Source organism: Malus sylvestris, chromosome 4 (assembly GCF_916048215.2).
Source record: "Malus sylvestris chromosome 4, drMalSylv7.2, whole genome shotgun sequence".
NCBI lineage: Eukaryota > Viridiplantae > Streptophyta > Magnoliopsida > Rosales > Rosaceae > Malus > Malus sylvestris.
This window is the reverse complement of record NC_062263.1, coordinates 5,998,387-6,013,838: the sequence shown is the minus strand read 5'-3', so window position 1 is coordinate 6,013,838 and position 15,452 is coordinate 5,998,387. Positions and strand designations below refer to the sequence as shown.

Here is a 15,452-nt window from a genome sequence, read left to right as displayed (position 1 = left end):
TGTTATTTGCTTTCTATATATATATGTGTGTATGAATTAATATAAAATAGAGTGGTTTAATGAATGGGTTTCGCAAAACATTGTTCAAACTAAAAGTAGTTTAACAAGCGTGGAACCATGGCAGCATGAGCTGCATGACAAGAACAAAGTGCTCAAGCAGCATTAGGTCACTCCTGAAACACCCCAACCCCTTTTTATTTTAAAAATTGTTTTAAGGCCTAAATTGGTGAGCCCAAGGGCCCACCCCCCTGATTTTTTTCCCCCGAGCCCTCATCTCTCTCAACCCTCATCTCTCTTTCTTCCTCTTCTTCTTCCCTTTCCCGAGCTCTCTCTCCCTCATCTCTCTCCTTCTCGTCCTCCCATGAGCATACCCATCACCACACCACCCTCTCCGACATCAACGGCGTCATCATCATCATAATCAGTTCGTTCTCTCTCTTAGTTGCTGCGAAGACAGCAAAACCCAGACAGCTCCGACGCAGACCGCCTCTTTCGAGGCCATTTCCGGCCAAACCACGGCGAGTTGGCCGGCGTGCAAGGTATCAATCTCTTCGTCTCGTCGATTACTACAACTTTCCTTTTTGTTTCACTCAATTTCGTTGAGTATTAAATAAGTTATACTCATTTGAATCTTACCCAGTTTCCGGCGAGTCCGACGGCTTTCGAGGCATTTTCCGGCCAAACCACGGCGAGTTAGACGTCGTGTGAGGTATCATTCTCTGGGCTACAACTTTCGTTTTTGTCTTGCTTGATTTCGTTGAGTAGTGACAAAGTTATTGCCGTTTAAAGTTGGGTGGTTTTCCGGCCGAATCTCCGGCCTTCTTCTTCGGCAAAACCAGGCCTCTCAGGCCCTTTAGAAAACCCAACGGGCCTTAGCCCGTTTTGGACCAACCCAGTACCCCAGCCCACATCCTTTTTATTTTTAGTTATGTGTTTTTAAAACCTAAAGGGCCTTGGGCCGGATTTAAATGAAAGGGCTTAAAGCCCTGTTTTTCTTTATTTATTTTTTATTAAGGCCTTAAGGCCTTGTGATTTTGTGCCCGTGGGTGTGTGTGTTAGGTGTGTATGTGTATGTGTTTATGCATGCACATGCATGCCGTGTGTGTGTGTGTGTATTTGTAGTATGTGTGTGTTTGGGCTAAAGCCCAATCCCCAATTCTCACCCTAAAACCATTTTAACCCAAAACCCTAGGGTCCTAAAATTCTTTAAAACCCTAAACCCATCAAATCCCAAATCCCCTATTTTATTTAAACCTAAACCCTAATCCGGATTTCAAGCCTAAAACCCGTTTGACCTAATTTGACCGTTGACCCCCGGTCAACGTTGACTTTAGGGTTGACTTTTCGGATTTTCGTCTGGGACCCTTCTTAGGGTAATTCGACATTCTGAACCCGTTTCCAATGTCCGTTTTCCCAAATTCAATTGCTATTATATAGTTTTATTTATTGGACTCTTTAATGTGCTTAGGGGCAATTATCGTGACGTTTCCGTCTTCGCTAGTGGCGCAGCTTTTGACAACTAAGTACTGTGAGTGGACCCGTTCTAAAATTACATGATTTGATAATTTAATTGCATAAATGATTAGCATGCCTACGAATTTATGATTTGATTTATGTGAAGCCTGATGATTTAATATATTGATTATCGTCTCGTGTTTTGGTGAGGAGTTATTTATTAGCCTATATTGAGCTATATTTTAATATATCGTATTTTCTATAAAAATCATGAACTGGTAGACTATCTGATAGATGACGATAGGATGCTAGAACATGTTTTGAACCCCTCTTTATAGTGTAGACGATGATCGGTAACCTATGCTATGAAGTGGTTATTTACGAGAGGCGTAACATTTTGTGCGTACCTAGTGGACACTATGCCGCCTGGGGCGAGGATCTGGTGTTGGCATTTAGGCCAGGAGAAATAATCCCTAGCTATGGGCTGAGGGACACGAAGAGGCATTGGGCCGGGTGGTAGTTATCTCTGGCTACGGGCGCAGAGACTTAGGTGCAGTTATTGGGCTGGGAGTTATATTTATTCGGTGATCTTACTAGCAGCACACTGCGCTTACGAGACGATTTATGATGCGTTTACTGTTTTGATTTCCGCGATGCGTTTCCGCGATGTGACTTTTGAGATATTTTGGCATGCTAGGATTTTGATTTAAATCCATCACTTATTATACTAGTAGTTTTCATTATTAAACTTTGGGGGTTAGTATCTTGATAACTGTTTTATTATTATATATATAAACTTGGTCCACTCACCTTTGTTTTGCGCCCCCATTCAGGACTTAGAATCAAGGCACATAATCCCGACGTGAAGACACTTCCGCAGCAGCATCTTCGGATCCTCTTGAATGTAGGACTCACTCCTTTATTCATTAAATTTTATCTTAATTCTTTTTAGTGATTATGTTTAGTTGTATGCTCTGAGCACGTTCCTAAACTGTTAACTCATTGTATTTTAAATTTCTAACCCTTATTTATTTCTTATTCTTAGCTTTTGTATCAATTAATGGCTTTCGTCACCCCTGGGTGTCAGCCAGCACGTGTCGGTCCTAGTATTCAGGGAATATCAGGGTCGGGGCGTGTCAGATTGGTATCAGAGCGTGGTTTGTTCAGAGCATACTTAGGATTCTCTTCTATTCTCTTAAAGTGTCGGTTTTGACATCATTTGGACGTCATGACTTCTAGGTTTGGTGCAATTTGGCACAATTGTGCAAACCTTTCTCTGTTTGAATTGTCACCTTCTTGTTGAAATTCAAGAATTCGTGTCGGGATTGTGCCTTATCGGTGACGTGTTTTAATTGTTGGACGACTTTCAGCATCGGATCGATACTCAGCGACATGTTTTAGAAATCTCAATTTGAGGAATTCTGGTTAAGACCAGCTGTAGATTTGAAATGGCGATGCCACTCTGCAACATGTGTTCCCTAGGAATTGCGGGCGGAGTCGGCTCTACATTGAAATCTTGAGAAACTCCTCAGTAGCAGACGCTATTCTCATTAATTTCCAAAGTGAGTTGCAATTCTTGTTGTTGTTGTAGTTGGATTTGGATGATGAATATCCAGTCTTGTTTGGATAAACAGATTCCTTAAACTTCACCTGGGTTTGGTACTTTGTGGTAAACCTTAGCTCCTAGCCTTCGTACTTTTAAGTGGAAGTGAATTTAGCCTCTTGTTTGCCACCTAAATGTTCAGCCTTGTAATTTTCAGTATAATGGCTTGAGACTCTATCATATTCATCATTGTACGAAGATCGAACTTTACTCTAAACTTCTCTGGACTCATTGAGCTTTGGTTTGCTCAATATCATCACTTTAAGGTAGCCAATTGTGTCACTGCATGCATACGCAGGCTGCTTTGTATCTTTCTTCTTCGTCATTCTGCTGATTCAGAGGTTCTATGTTTAATTTTTGAACTTTGAAACAGCTCTCACAAAGTATTGTGAATTTCGAAATGTCTTTGGCCTCGTCAAATCTTATTGACAGTTCTTAACTATTCTTGAGCTTAGACCTATTTCCTTTTGGCTAAGAAACCAGTTGACCATACTGTGATGATTTGCAAAATAATCAGAAACAGTGACTTCTATTTCTGCATCTTTACCTTACTTCGCTTGTTTGTTTCTCAATATGAACTGAGTCATGTCGGAACAATACACTGAGGGCAAAAAAAAAAAAAAAAACGTTTGTTCTCGGCATGGTTTCTAGTTTAAATCCTGATATCTTCTACTCTATATTTAATGGACTTGTTTTGATCCTCAAATTCTTAGGTGTTCTTTTAGCCTACGTGGATTCTTACTCATGCAGCGAGGAATTCACAATCGATCGATTTGGTGGAAGCGTACGCCCAATTCTTATCGATTTGGACATGAATGTTGGGAGCATAATCTTTTCACAAGCTTACCAGACTTACCATAAAGAGTTCATTGTGGGTATGAGGTTTAAGCTGTATTTTGGTAAGAGACTGGTGAAGATTTTGGTGTAGAAGGTCAGCATATTGCATCACCATCTTACTAGAATTCATAGGCATCACATCGGTTATTTTCCAACGATATGTGTACGTCTCAACGCATATTCCCACTGCTTCACTTCTGAACCTTATTGTTGTGAGTACGTGGTTGTTAAAACATTTCTAGCAGATCTGTTTGGTGCATTCTAGAATGGCACTACAGGACGGTCAAAGCGAGAATTGGATAATCTTTACATTTCTCTCGAAGGTGTGTACTCTTTTTTGTTTTTAGGTTGACCATTTGCGAGTCGTTCTTCTTTCCACCAACTTTGGCCTTGTTTGACTTGAAATCTGCAACTAAGCAAAAATGGAGAGGTGGATTGAGCACTACAACAGTTCCCAAGAGATACTGCGTGTTGAGGAAGATGACTTCTCGTTTTCTGCTTGCTTGGTTCGAGCTTTTGGGTCTACTACTAACATGGTAGCCACTTCTCTTGAATCCTAAGGTACAGTTTTCAAATTGGTTCGTTGTTGGCAAAACACTGGAGTAGTTGGTCACATTTGGAAGAACTGAGGAGGATAAGATGCTTGGTGCTGGATAGAGTTTTACGACGACAGTTTCTGTTTTGTTCGGTTTTGTGTATGGCACTTTTTACGACCTGGTACGATAGTTTTTCATGGACAACACTGGTTGACTGAAAAGTCTTGCGAACTTGTATTTGGAGGATCGATCCTACAATATGTGAAATTGTGCACCATTTGAGAAATTACTAGTTGCTTATCGAGACAACAAATGTGAGGTCGATATTACGGGCTGCAGACTGTAATATCGATAACTTATTTGTTGGGTTCATTAAGCAAGTAGGCAAGAAGATTCGTCTACAGCAGTTGATGCAGATTCAGAATTGTTATTCTTGGGACTCGACCTAAAGGCACATCTATTCTCGGAATATGTGACATTTCGAATTCTTGGGCGAGACCCACTCTCATTCTTCAGTTTTGATTTTCAGTATAAGTATTTTAACTTCATTTACTCTAGTTAATTGTTTTGGCGTTACAAATGTTTTTGGAAAAGTATTTCTGTTTTCATTTTTAAGTTGATTCGAGTTTTTGAACTATATGTCAGTACATATCTATTTTGACGTTATCTGGCCTTAAATTATTTTGTGTTTTTTACTTTACATTTTATTAAAGTATGTTTCCTATTTTTTTTTCACTGATGGGGAAAGAAAGTTTGAGCCTGGGGGCACGAAAGATGGAATCATTGCAACCCGATCGCGACGGGATGGCATTTTCCCTTTTGTGCAACCGTTCTGACTTGATTTCTTCGTTACGTATACATATATATATCATTTTTCGTATTTTCGAGTTTTTCAGTGTAGTGAGTTATTTTAAATTTCGAGAACGAAATTTTTTTATAAGGGTGGTAGATTGAAACACCCCAACCCCTTTTTATTTTAAAAATTGTTTTAAGGCCTAAATTGGTGAGCCCAAGGGGCCCACCCTCCTGATTTTTTTGTCCCCCGAGCCCTCATCTCTCTCAACCCTCTTCTCTCTTTCTTCCTCTTCTTCTTCCCTTTCCCGAGCTCTCTCTCCCTCGTCTCTCTCCTTCTCGTCCTCCCATGAGCATACCCATCACCACACCACCCTCTCCGATGTCAACGGCATCATCATCATCATAATCAGTTCGTTCTCTCTCTTAGTTGCTGCGAAGACAGCAAAACCCGGACAGCTCCGACGCAGACCGCCTCTTTCGAGGCCATTTCCGGCCAAACCACGGCGAGTTGGCCGGCGTGCAAGGTATCAATCTCTTCGTCTCGTCGAGTACTACAACTTTCCTTTTTGTTTCACTCAATTTCGTTGAGTATTAAATAAGTTATACTCATTTGAATCTTACCCAGTTTCCGGCGAGTCCGACGGCTTTCGAGGCATTTTTCGGCCAAACCACGGCGAGTTAGACGTCGTGTGAGGTATCATTCTCTGGGCTACAACTTTCGTTTTTGTCTTGCTTGATTTCGTTGAGTAGTGACAAAGTTATTGCCGTTTAAAGTTGGGTGGTTTTCCGGCCGAATCTCCGGCCTTCTTCTTCGGCAAAACCAGGCCTCTCAGGCCCTTTAGAAAACCCAACGGGCCTTAGCCCGTTTTGGACCAACCCAGTACCCCAGCCCACATCCTTTTTATTTTTAGTTATGTGTTTTTAAAACCTAAAGGGCCTTGGGCCGGATTTAAATGAAAGGGCTTAAAGCCCTGTTTTTCTTTATTTATTTTTTATTAAGGCCTTAAGGCCTTGTGATTTTGTGCCCGTGGGTGTGTGTGTTAGGTGTGTATGTGTATGTGTTTATGCATGCACATGCATGCCGTGTGTGTGTGTGTGTATTTGTAGTATGTGTGTGTTTGGGCTAAAGCCCAATCCCCAATTCTCACCCTAAAACCATTTTAACCCAAAACCCTAGGGTCCTAAAATTCTTTAAAACCCTAAACCCATCAAATCCCAAATCCCCTATTTTATTTAAACCTAAACCATAATCCGGATTTCAAGCCTAAAACCCGTTTGACCTAATTTGACCGTTGACCCCCGGTCAACGTTGACTTTAGGGTTGACTTTTCGGATTTTCGTCCGGGACCCTTCTTAGGGTAATTCGACATTCTGAATCCGTTTCCAATGTCCGTTTTCCCAAATTCAATTGCTATTATATAGTTTTATTTATTGGACTCTTTAATGTGCTTAGGGGCAATTATCGTGACGTTTCCGTCTTCGCTAGTGGCGCAGCTTTTGACAACTAAGTACTGTGAGTGGACCCGTTCTAAAATTACATGATTTGATAATTTAATTGCATAAATGATTAGCATGCCTACGAATTTATGATTTGATTTATGTGAAGCCTGATGATTTAATATATTGATTATCGTCTCGTGTTTTGGTGAGGAATTATTTATTAGCCTATATTGAGCTATATTTTAATATATCGTATTTTCTATAAAAACCATGAACTGGTAGACTATCTGACAGATGACGATAGGATGCTAGAACATGTTTTGAACCCCTCTTTATAGTGTAGACGATGATCGGTAACCTATGCTATGAAGTGGTTATTTACGAGAGGCGTAACATTTTGTGCGTACCTAGTGGACACTATGCCGCCTGGGGCGAGGATCTGGTGTTGGCATTTAGGCCAGGAGAAATAATCCCTAGCTACGGGCTGAGGGACACGAAGAGGCATTGGGCCGGGTGGTAGTTATCTCTGGCTACGGGCGCAGAGACTTAGGTGCAGGCATTGGGCCGGGAGTTATATTTATTCGGTGATCTTACTAGCAGCACACTGCGCTTACGAGACGATTTATGATGCGTTTACTGTTTTGATTTCCGTGATGCGTTTCCGCGATGTGACTTTTGAGATATTTTGGCATGCTAGGATTTTGATTTAAATCCATCACTTATTATACTAGTAGTTTTCATTATTAAACTTTGGGGATTAGTATCTTGATAACTGTTTTATTATTATATATATAAACTTGGTCCACTCACCTTTGTTTTGCGCCCCCATTTAGGACTTAGAATCAAGGCACATAATCCCGACGTGAAGACACTTCCGCAGCAGCATCTTCGGATCCTCTTGAATGTAGGACTCACTCCTTTATTCATTAAATTTTATCTTAAATCTTTTTAGTGATTATGTTTAGTTGTATGCTATGAGCACGTTCCTAAACTGTTAACTCATTGTATTTTAAATTTCTAACCCTTATTTATTTCTTATTCTTAGCTTTTGTATCAATTAATGGCTTTCGTCACCCCCAGGTGTCGGCCAGCACGTGTCGGTCCTAGTATTCAGGGAATATCAGGGTCGGGGCGTGTCAACTCCAGAGAAGAGAAAGAAGAGGGCTGAAGGAAAGGAAGAAGTGCTGCTTGAGTAAGAGTGCTATTTTAAATATTTTAAATTAGATGAACGTGGACGCACGTAAAAACGTTTATGTTATTTGCTTTCTATATATATATATATATATGAATTAATATAAAATAGATTGGTTTAATGAATGCGTTTAGTTTAACAAGCGTGGAACCATTGCAGCATGAGCTGCGCGACAATTCTAAACCAAAGAAATTAGGAATGGCACACTGCTCAGCTCCAATAAATTGAACAAACAATCTTAATTACGTATTGAGCTAAAGATATTTATCAACCCAGCTGAGGTGAGGGATCAAAAAGTATCACACGCTCTCTTAACGTTATTTATAAATGAAATGGTTTTGTAAAACGAAATAGAAAATTACAAACAAACAAATAGGAAAACTATTCTTCTGAGTAGAGGAGTGGAGGAGTGGCTACGTCCATAGAGTTGAGGAGTTCTCACTAATTGTGAAGGGTTTACACAAGTACATATGTTCAAGCTTTCCTTTAGTGAGTACAAGTGAATGATTTAGTACAAATGACATTAGGAAATATTGTGGGAGAATGATCTCCTTTTATAGAAGAGAGTTTCTAGCTTTGTTCTGACATTGACACATGTCGTGTTGTGATTGGATTCTGATGTTGACACGTGTCGCGCTGTGATTGGCTTCTGATATCGACACGTGTCGCCTTGTGATTGGCCTTCTGGTTGGAGGGAAACTCTTCTGAGTCCTTGACGGTATAACATTGACCGGTGCCAGTAGTTTCGGGATTGGTCAAGTATGGTACAAACAACATTGTAACAGCATCGTCATCATCCTGTCGAAGTTGAGATTTTGGTTTGAACTGTTTAATTTGAGATGCAGATACCCTCCTTGGCAAAAGTCTCTTTGAATTGCAGATTTGCGATGGCAAAAAATAATAAGTAGGTGATTAACTAACTTGTAGCTATAATCGTGCTATATGACAGTAAGTACCAGAAAGAAAAAACACGATGAACCAACTCCGGAGTTGAGCACAAGTTCACAAACACAACAAACTCGTATCCTAAATCCCATTGCAGCTGAGCAATATATAGCGTCAAGGGATTATTCGAAGATCACTTAACCGTAGCAAGAGCGCTCTCATGGAACAATCTCATTCTTTTTTTCTGTCCAGAGTCCATTTCTATCTCTTTCTCTTGTATTACTTCTATCTAGAACTGAATGCGGGAAATATGGGAAAGCATCTCTTGATGTATTTAACCAGAAAAGTTGTGATGCTTCCACATTCTCAAGTGATTTAGACCCATTCCGTTTGAAGATCGAAAGCTTCGTTTCCTCTGAATGAATGAGCTTAATTAAAAAATGAGAACAAATGGCAAAGGCTAAATTAATTTGGTCCAAACTTGTAACAAAGAAAGGAGTAACATCCCTAACTAAAGATTACAAGTAAAAATAAAAACTGAATAAGCTTAATTTCAGTAAATGATTGCATAATACTCAATCATCCATATATTATAATTTAGGGGATAGATCAGGAAATTATGTCAAGTAAGAGATGATGAATGCGAACGGAACATAGAGCATCAACCCAATGACAATGCCAAGTTGCCAACGGAGTCCACGATGAGCAAGTGAGCAAATCAGTCCACAACTGCAAGAGCTTGAAACTGTTTGTCCGAGAAGGCTGCTTCCATGACACGGTGCGGGCCAATATCCCCACCATTCTCCAAGAATGACCTGACCAAATTATTAGACCAGCCACGCAATAGCGTCACCCCTAGACAAGGCAAAGCGATCGAAGGCAATTCCCAGCACCAAATATCCCAAAACAGAATGTGAGGCACCGCATCATCCCCATACCCTTTGTCCTTAAACATGGTCCTTATGGCCTCATACTGAGTCTCCCAGACCGCGCCATCAAAAAAATCAGGGCCCATGTTGTCGTTGAAGATAAAGAGCTTCTGGATCATCTGATCTGGCTTCAAATTCTCATTGACAGTCACTTGGAGAATCAAATCAAACACCTTTCGCAAATGAACTACCAGGCAGCCGTCCATTCCCATCAAAAAAGATAATTTGGACCTTAGGCCATCGTTGCAGGGTACTGAATACAGATGAGGTAGACGAAATAACAGAGCGTGGTCGTCCCCGGCAGCAGCCGGAAGAGGAGCGGAACTGATCAGCTTTCCTTTCCAGGCCGGCTCTTCATTCAGTTCACTCACAAAAAGTCCCAAACTCGCCGTCAATTTCCTAGCCCCGCCCATAATTCTGTCCATGTTACATACAGCGAAGCAGTTTCTGAATTTGCCACCCTCCTTGTGCTTGCGCAGCAATGCATTCCACTGAAGCTCAGCCGCCTCCCCAACATTCGCATCTTGCAAATATCTTATGATAAAATGTGGAAGCAAAGCATCGGGCTCTATGACGCAGCTTAAATTGCCTTTGCTTGCTGTTGCTGCTGAGGCTTTCACCTGCTCCAAATATTTAATATCCACACCCCACCGTCTCGGGTTGAACCTGCCCTGACGCTTGTAGTACTTCTGCAAGGGCGCCAAGAACTCCTTCCTCAGCCGCTCCCACTGATCATCCTCCTTTGATGATTGATCTGGTTGTTGCGATTGCGACAACAAAGGGAAGAGCTGCCTGGCAGTGCTTTTGCGAAGCGCAATGGCGCGGATGGCATGGGCGTCGGAGGGGAATGTGGTGAGGAAACAGTCTGCGGCCTCGGAGACGTAGAGATCAGCGAAAGCATCAGCATCAATAGGACGTATAACAGAATCATGTTCCCGAGAATCATCCTCGTCATGATCGTCGTCATCAGTTAAATAATCAGAAGGCTTGAGTTCCAACTTGTTCTGCTGCATTTTTTGAATATCGGACTTGAGCCGCTCCACGAAAATATCCATAGCGCGGTCGTGCAAGGACTTGTAATGCGGATCGCCGTCGTATCTCTGGCGGTGTTTCTCCTCCATCTCCTCCACCTCCGTCTCCTGCTGGTCCTGCGGAAGGAGAAGGCTGTAGAGAATCTTGACAATGGCGTATAATCCCCCGAAAGAGTCAAGGTTATGCGCCAGAGTTCTGGGGTGGTTGCGGTGGAGCCAAGATGTGGCCGCGGACGAGGCTTCCGGATAGAAGTGATTTGTGGAGAAGTTGGAGATAAGCTTGAGGGTGGTGAGGGGGTTGTGGGACCAGGCGAGTGGGAGCTGTTGCTCAAGAGAGTTGATGAGGGCAGTGTCAGTGTGGGAAGTATGGGCGGCAGATGCTGGTCGTCGTGGTGGTCGTCGCACCTTGAAAAAGATATCGAGGCACGGGTCACTGTAGGAGGAGGAGTAGGAGGAAGCCATAATCTGAGGCTTAGCGGCGGCGTCGGCCACCTTGGACGCTATGAATCTTGTTGCGAGGTGGAATTGCGGAGGAGGAGCGACACCAACCACCCTTGTCAGTGAAGGAAAAGAAACAATGCTGCCTGGTGTTGCTAATTTCAGAACCCTGGCCAGATTCTTCATATGTCCCTCTCTGTTGGGTGGCGGTTGGAGTAGGAATTGTGGATCTTTATTTGTTGGAGAAGAAGATATGAGGATATAAATTGGGTCCGTCCGGAGTATTTATCAAATATAGCCAAATATTAATCCTTAATTTCAAAAATGTCAGTTTTTATAAACACTTTCAAATATATTCAAAATATCACTTAAATAGACATAAATGCCCTTAAACTTTAAAACCAAATAAACTAGAAAATCCAAAACCCTATTAGATTGATATTTTGGACGGCAAAACCTAAAAAATGGTGGAGATATAGTGAAGGCATCGGCAACTGTGGAGACTTTGTGCAACCCTAAACGTACAAAGGTGAGTGTAGATGGTTAAGTTTTTCATTCTTCATAGTCTATGTTTTCTCTTTGCTTTTGTAGTTTCTTCGTTCGGTTGAATTTTATTGAAGAACGAACTGTCAATTTTTGTAAAATTAGAAAAATTAGGTTTCTTGTGTCAATGGAAGATTGACAAATCTAATTGTTTTTGCCAATCAGTTAGAGGCAAAGCTAATAGTTCTTCAATGCATATTTGAAAAATTAGGGTTTACGGAGTAAAGTTTTTCCAATTAGGGTTCACGGAATAAAGTTTTTCTTTCTATGTTTTTATTCATCTTATGTTGGTTTGGTAAGCAATATTAATTTAATTATTTTCAATGCGTAAAAGTGGAAGTTAACTTCCAGAGTAGCACCTTAATCAACAAGGTCCTTCTTCCATTGCTCAAATGCATGATGCTTTGTGTATATATTAACGCCCAGCCTTTCTCATGATTCAGTCCAGTTTTCACAACACCCTCTTTATTTGCACATATATATCAATCTTAGGTGTGTCTGTATGTCATTTATTTTTTTTCTTATTGTTTTTGTTTATTTTTTAGGACAATGTCTAGTTTGACAATTTTAGTGACCTATGGTGGGAGGTGGGCTGACTCAACGTACAAAAATTGCAAAACGAAAGGATTACTTGTTTCAAACAAAATTGCATTTGCAGAGCTTCAAAAGAAAGTACATGGTATTGTGAATGTGGACCCAAATGAGTATGAGATAAGTATGAAAGTTATATATAACGCAATGGAAACTACATGGCCTGCAAATATAGTTGATGATGATGATGTGAGGGCATTTATTTTTGAAAACCTTTCCAGGTCTTGGAAGATTCCCTTGTGTGTTACATTAAAGCAGAAAGTATTTTCTTCAGAAGATAATGATGACCCATTACAAACAGGTCTTAACTTTGTTACTCAAGGTGATTTGGAAGATATTGTGCTACATGATTCAGATAACGACTTGGTAAATCAAGAAGTTGAGAATGCATCGTATCATGAAGAATTTGAAAATTTGCCAAATATGGAGTCTGATAATGTGTTCCAAGATAGTGTTGAATTCAATGAGTTACCTCCTAAAGGGATGGTATGTGATGTTATGCCTGGTAATGTGCAATTTGATGAACCCAGCTCTAACCGATCAAATGTTCACAAGGTTACAAATATTGTACATGAATCAGACAAGGCAGACCTGTACAATTCAGATGGAGATATAGTTGTAGGCCAATTGTACAAGACTAAGGAGGATTTAAAAAAAAAGTTAGGTATTCATGCTATGAAGAACAATTACGAGTTCAGAGTGAAGAGATCAAGCAAAGAAAGGTTTGAAGTTGGTTGTGTCAGCGATGGATGCAAGTGGAAACTATCCGCTTCTAAATTACAACAATCATCATATTTCAAGGTCAGAAAATACATTACTATGCACTCATGCTCATTAGACGTTATTAATCGCCATCATCGACATGCAAATAGTTCTCTTATTGGTCAATGCGTAAAGTCTAAGTACGAGGGTGTATCACGACTACATAGACCACGTGACATCATAGAAGATATGAGGAAGGACATGGGTGTGAGTATAAGTTATGTGAAGGCTTGGAGAACTAAGGAACATGCATTGGAGTTGGTTAGGGGATCACCAGAGGAATCTTACTGGTTACTTCCATCTTATTTTGCCGTGTTAGAAGCCAAAAATCCAGGTACGATAACATATATTGAAACAGATGAGAATAATCATTTTTTGTACTGTTTCATGTCACTTGGACCTTGCATAAAAGGATTTAGAAGTGTTATTAGGCTGGTAGTAGCGGTTAACGAGACATTTTTAAAGGGTAAATATCTTGGCACTTTGTTTGTTGCCACATGCATGGACGACAACAAACAAATATACCCTCTAGCATTCGGAGTTGAAGATTCAGAGAATGACGCATCATGGAATTGGTTTTTGACAAAATTACGAGAAGCAATTGGGGAAATTGATGAATTGGTGTTTGTTTCTGATAGACATGAAAGCATTCGGAAGGCTCGCTCAACTGTTTTCCCCAATGCCCATCATTGTGCATGCATATTTCATATAAGTCAAAACATTAGACATCATTTTAAGCATGAGAGAGCACACAAACTGTATTTTACAGCTACTAAGGCATATCGAATTCCTGAATTTCATCGTCTTATGACAGAAATATATAAAGTCGACTCTGAGGTGGGTGATTATCTTAATTCGGCTGGATATGAAAAGTGGACTCGTGCGTACTTCGATGGAAAACGGTACAACATCATGACAACAAATATTGCTGAATGTCTTAATGCAATCACTAGAGATGCTCGAAAACTACCTATCACACGATTTCTTGAGTATTTAAGAATGAATATTCTGCAGAAGTTGTTTTATGAGCGTCGAACTGAGGCAGCTAAAATGAATACACATTTGACAGATTGGGCAGACAAATTAGTGCGAGAAAATAACAAGCAAGGATTATCATTACAGGTATTTTGAATTCACTTAAATAGATTTTAGTTCAATTTGTCTATTTAATTTTGGTACACTTTCATTTGTTCTCAAGTTTTTAAACTATTTTTACCGATTCTTATATCCCATCTCTGTAGCTTTATCCATCACTGCCATGTTTAGTAAATAATAAATGTATGTTTGCAACGTAAAAGGCTAAAGTAAAAAAAAACCTAGGCTTTGACAAGAAAAAAGTTAAAAACCATATCTTGTGAACTTCAACGTAATTGCTGCTATGGATTTATATAATTGCCTTTGTAGTTTTATGCAGCAGTTCAGGGTATTCATCCACTTCTCTTACAGATCACTAATTGCGAATTGCTTTTGTAGTTCTTATGCGGAATATTTTTTTTGGTTGTTTAGTTCTTCTTTTGTTTGAGTAATATATATGTATGCGAACATGTAGGTATCGCCCATTGCGACTTACTTATTTCATGTATATGATGGATCTCGTATTGAAGTTGTGAATTGAGAGGAAAAGAGTTGCACATGCCGACAATTTGATCTTGACCAACTCCCTTGCTCACATGCTTGTGCTGCATGTAAACACCGACAACTTTCATGTTATCCTATGTGTTCTCATTATTATACTACAAACTCCTTGGTCATTGCCTATGCAGAAGCTATAATGCCAGTTGGTGATCAAACCGATTGGATAGTAACTGATGATGTGAGTGAAAGAATTGTCCTACCACCAATTACACATAGAAGATATGGTGGGCGCATAGAAAAGAGGATCCCATCACGTGGAGAAGAAAAATCAACTCGAAAGTGTTCAAAATGTGGTTCAAATGGCCATTATAAACAAACTTGTAGGAATCGTGTTCAACTTCATCCTACTTTGTAGAACCCTTTTAAATTGGAGTTTTATGAATAAATATTTTCTTTTGATCATTTTATTGTTTATTTTGGTTGTACGTACAATTCTTTAAATTTCCGACGATTAAAAATAATTACTTTTATTTTTTTACTCTAATAGTTCAGTTTTATAACATACTAAAGTGTTTTCTGTGAACCATGTGAGAAAGAAAGGTTTCCTTGATTATCTATTAAAGTAAAATTGAGAGAAAATTTTTGCTCTTCGTTTGGAAAAGAAAAGAAAAAAAAAGGAGAAAGTTTTAGTTAGAGATTATAGCATAAGAAGTATTAAGTCTAACAATTAGTTATTTATATAAATTAAGGGTAGTTATGTCTATTTAAGTGAGATTTTGAATAAATATGAGGCTTAGCGGCGGCGTCGGCCACCTTGGACGCTATGAATCTTGTTCCGAG

At 39.9% G+C, this 15,452-nt stretch overlaps 1 protein-coding gene and 1 long non-coding RNA gene across 3 annotated transcripts; one reads left to right on the top strand and one right to left on the bottom strand.

Moving 5' to 3' along the window:
* Nucleotides 1-187: 187 nt before the first annotated feature.
* LOC126619797 (uncharacterized) lies at nt 188-7,486 on the top strand. Of its 2 annotated transcripts, XR_007622156.1 has the most exons (4): nt 188-539; nt 641-709; nt 1,469-1,528; nt 2,289-2,493. It is a non-coding gene; the product is annotated as an uncharacterized LOC126619797 (long non-coding RNA). The 2 variants fall into 2 exon arrangements; XR_007622155.1 differs by lacking the exons at nt 1,469-1,528; nt 2,289-2,493 and adding an exon at nt 6,680-7,486.
* Nucleotides 7,487-9,295: 1,809 nt separating this feature from the next.
* On the bottom strand, nt 9,296-11,350 carry LOC126619789 (uncharacterized). The gene has a single exon (XM_050288202.1). The coding sequence runs from the start codon at nt 11,325-11,327 to the stop codon at nt 9,462-9,464; it is 1,866 nt and encodes a 621-aa protein (XP_050144159.1). The 5' UTR covers nt 11,328-11,350; the 3' UTR covers nt 9,296-9,461.
* Between the last annotated feature and the right edge of the window lie 4,102 nt (nt 11,351-15,452).

What these genes read in the sequence shown, in the direction of transcription:
- LOC126619789 (XM_050288202.1), bottom strand. Translation starts at nt 11,327, where the DNA reads ATGAAGAATCTGGCCAGGGTTCTGAAATTAGCAACACCAGGCAGCATT.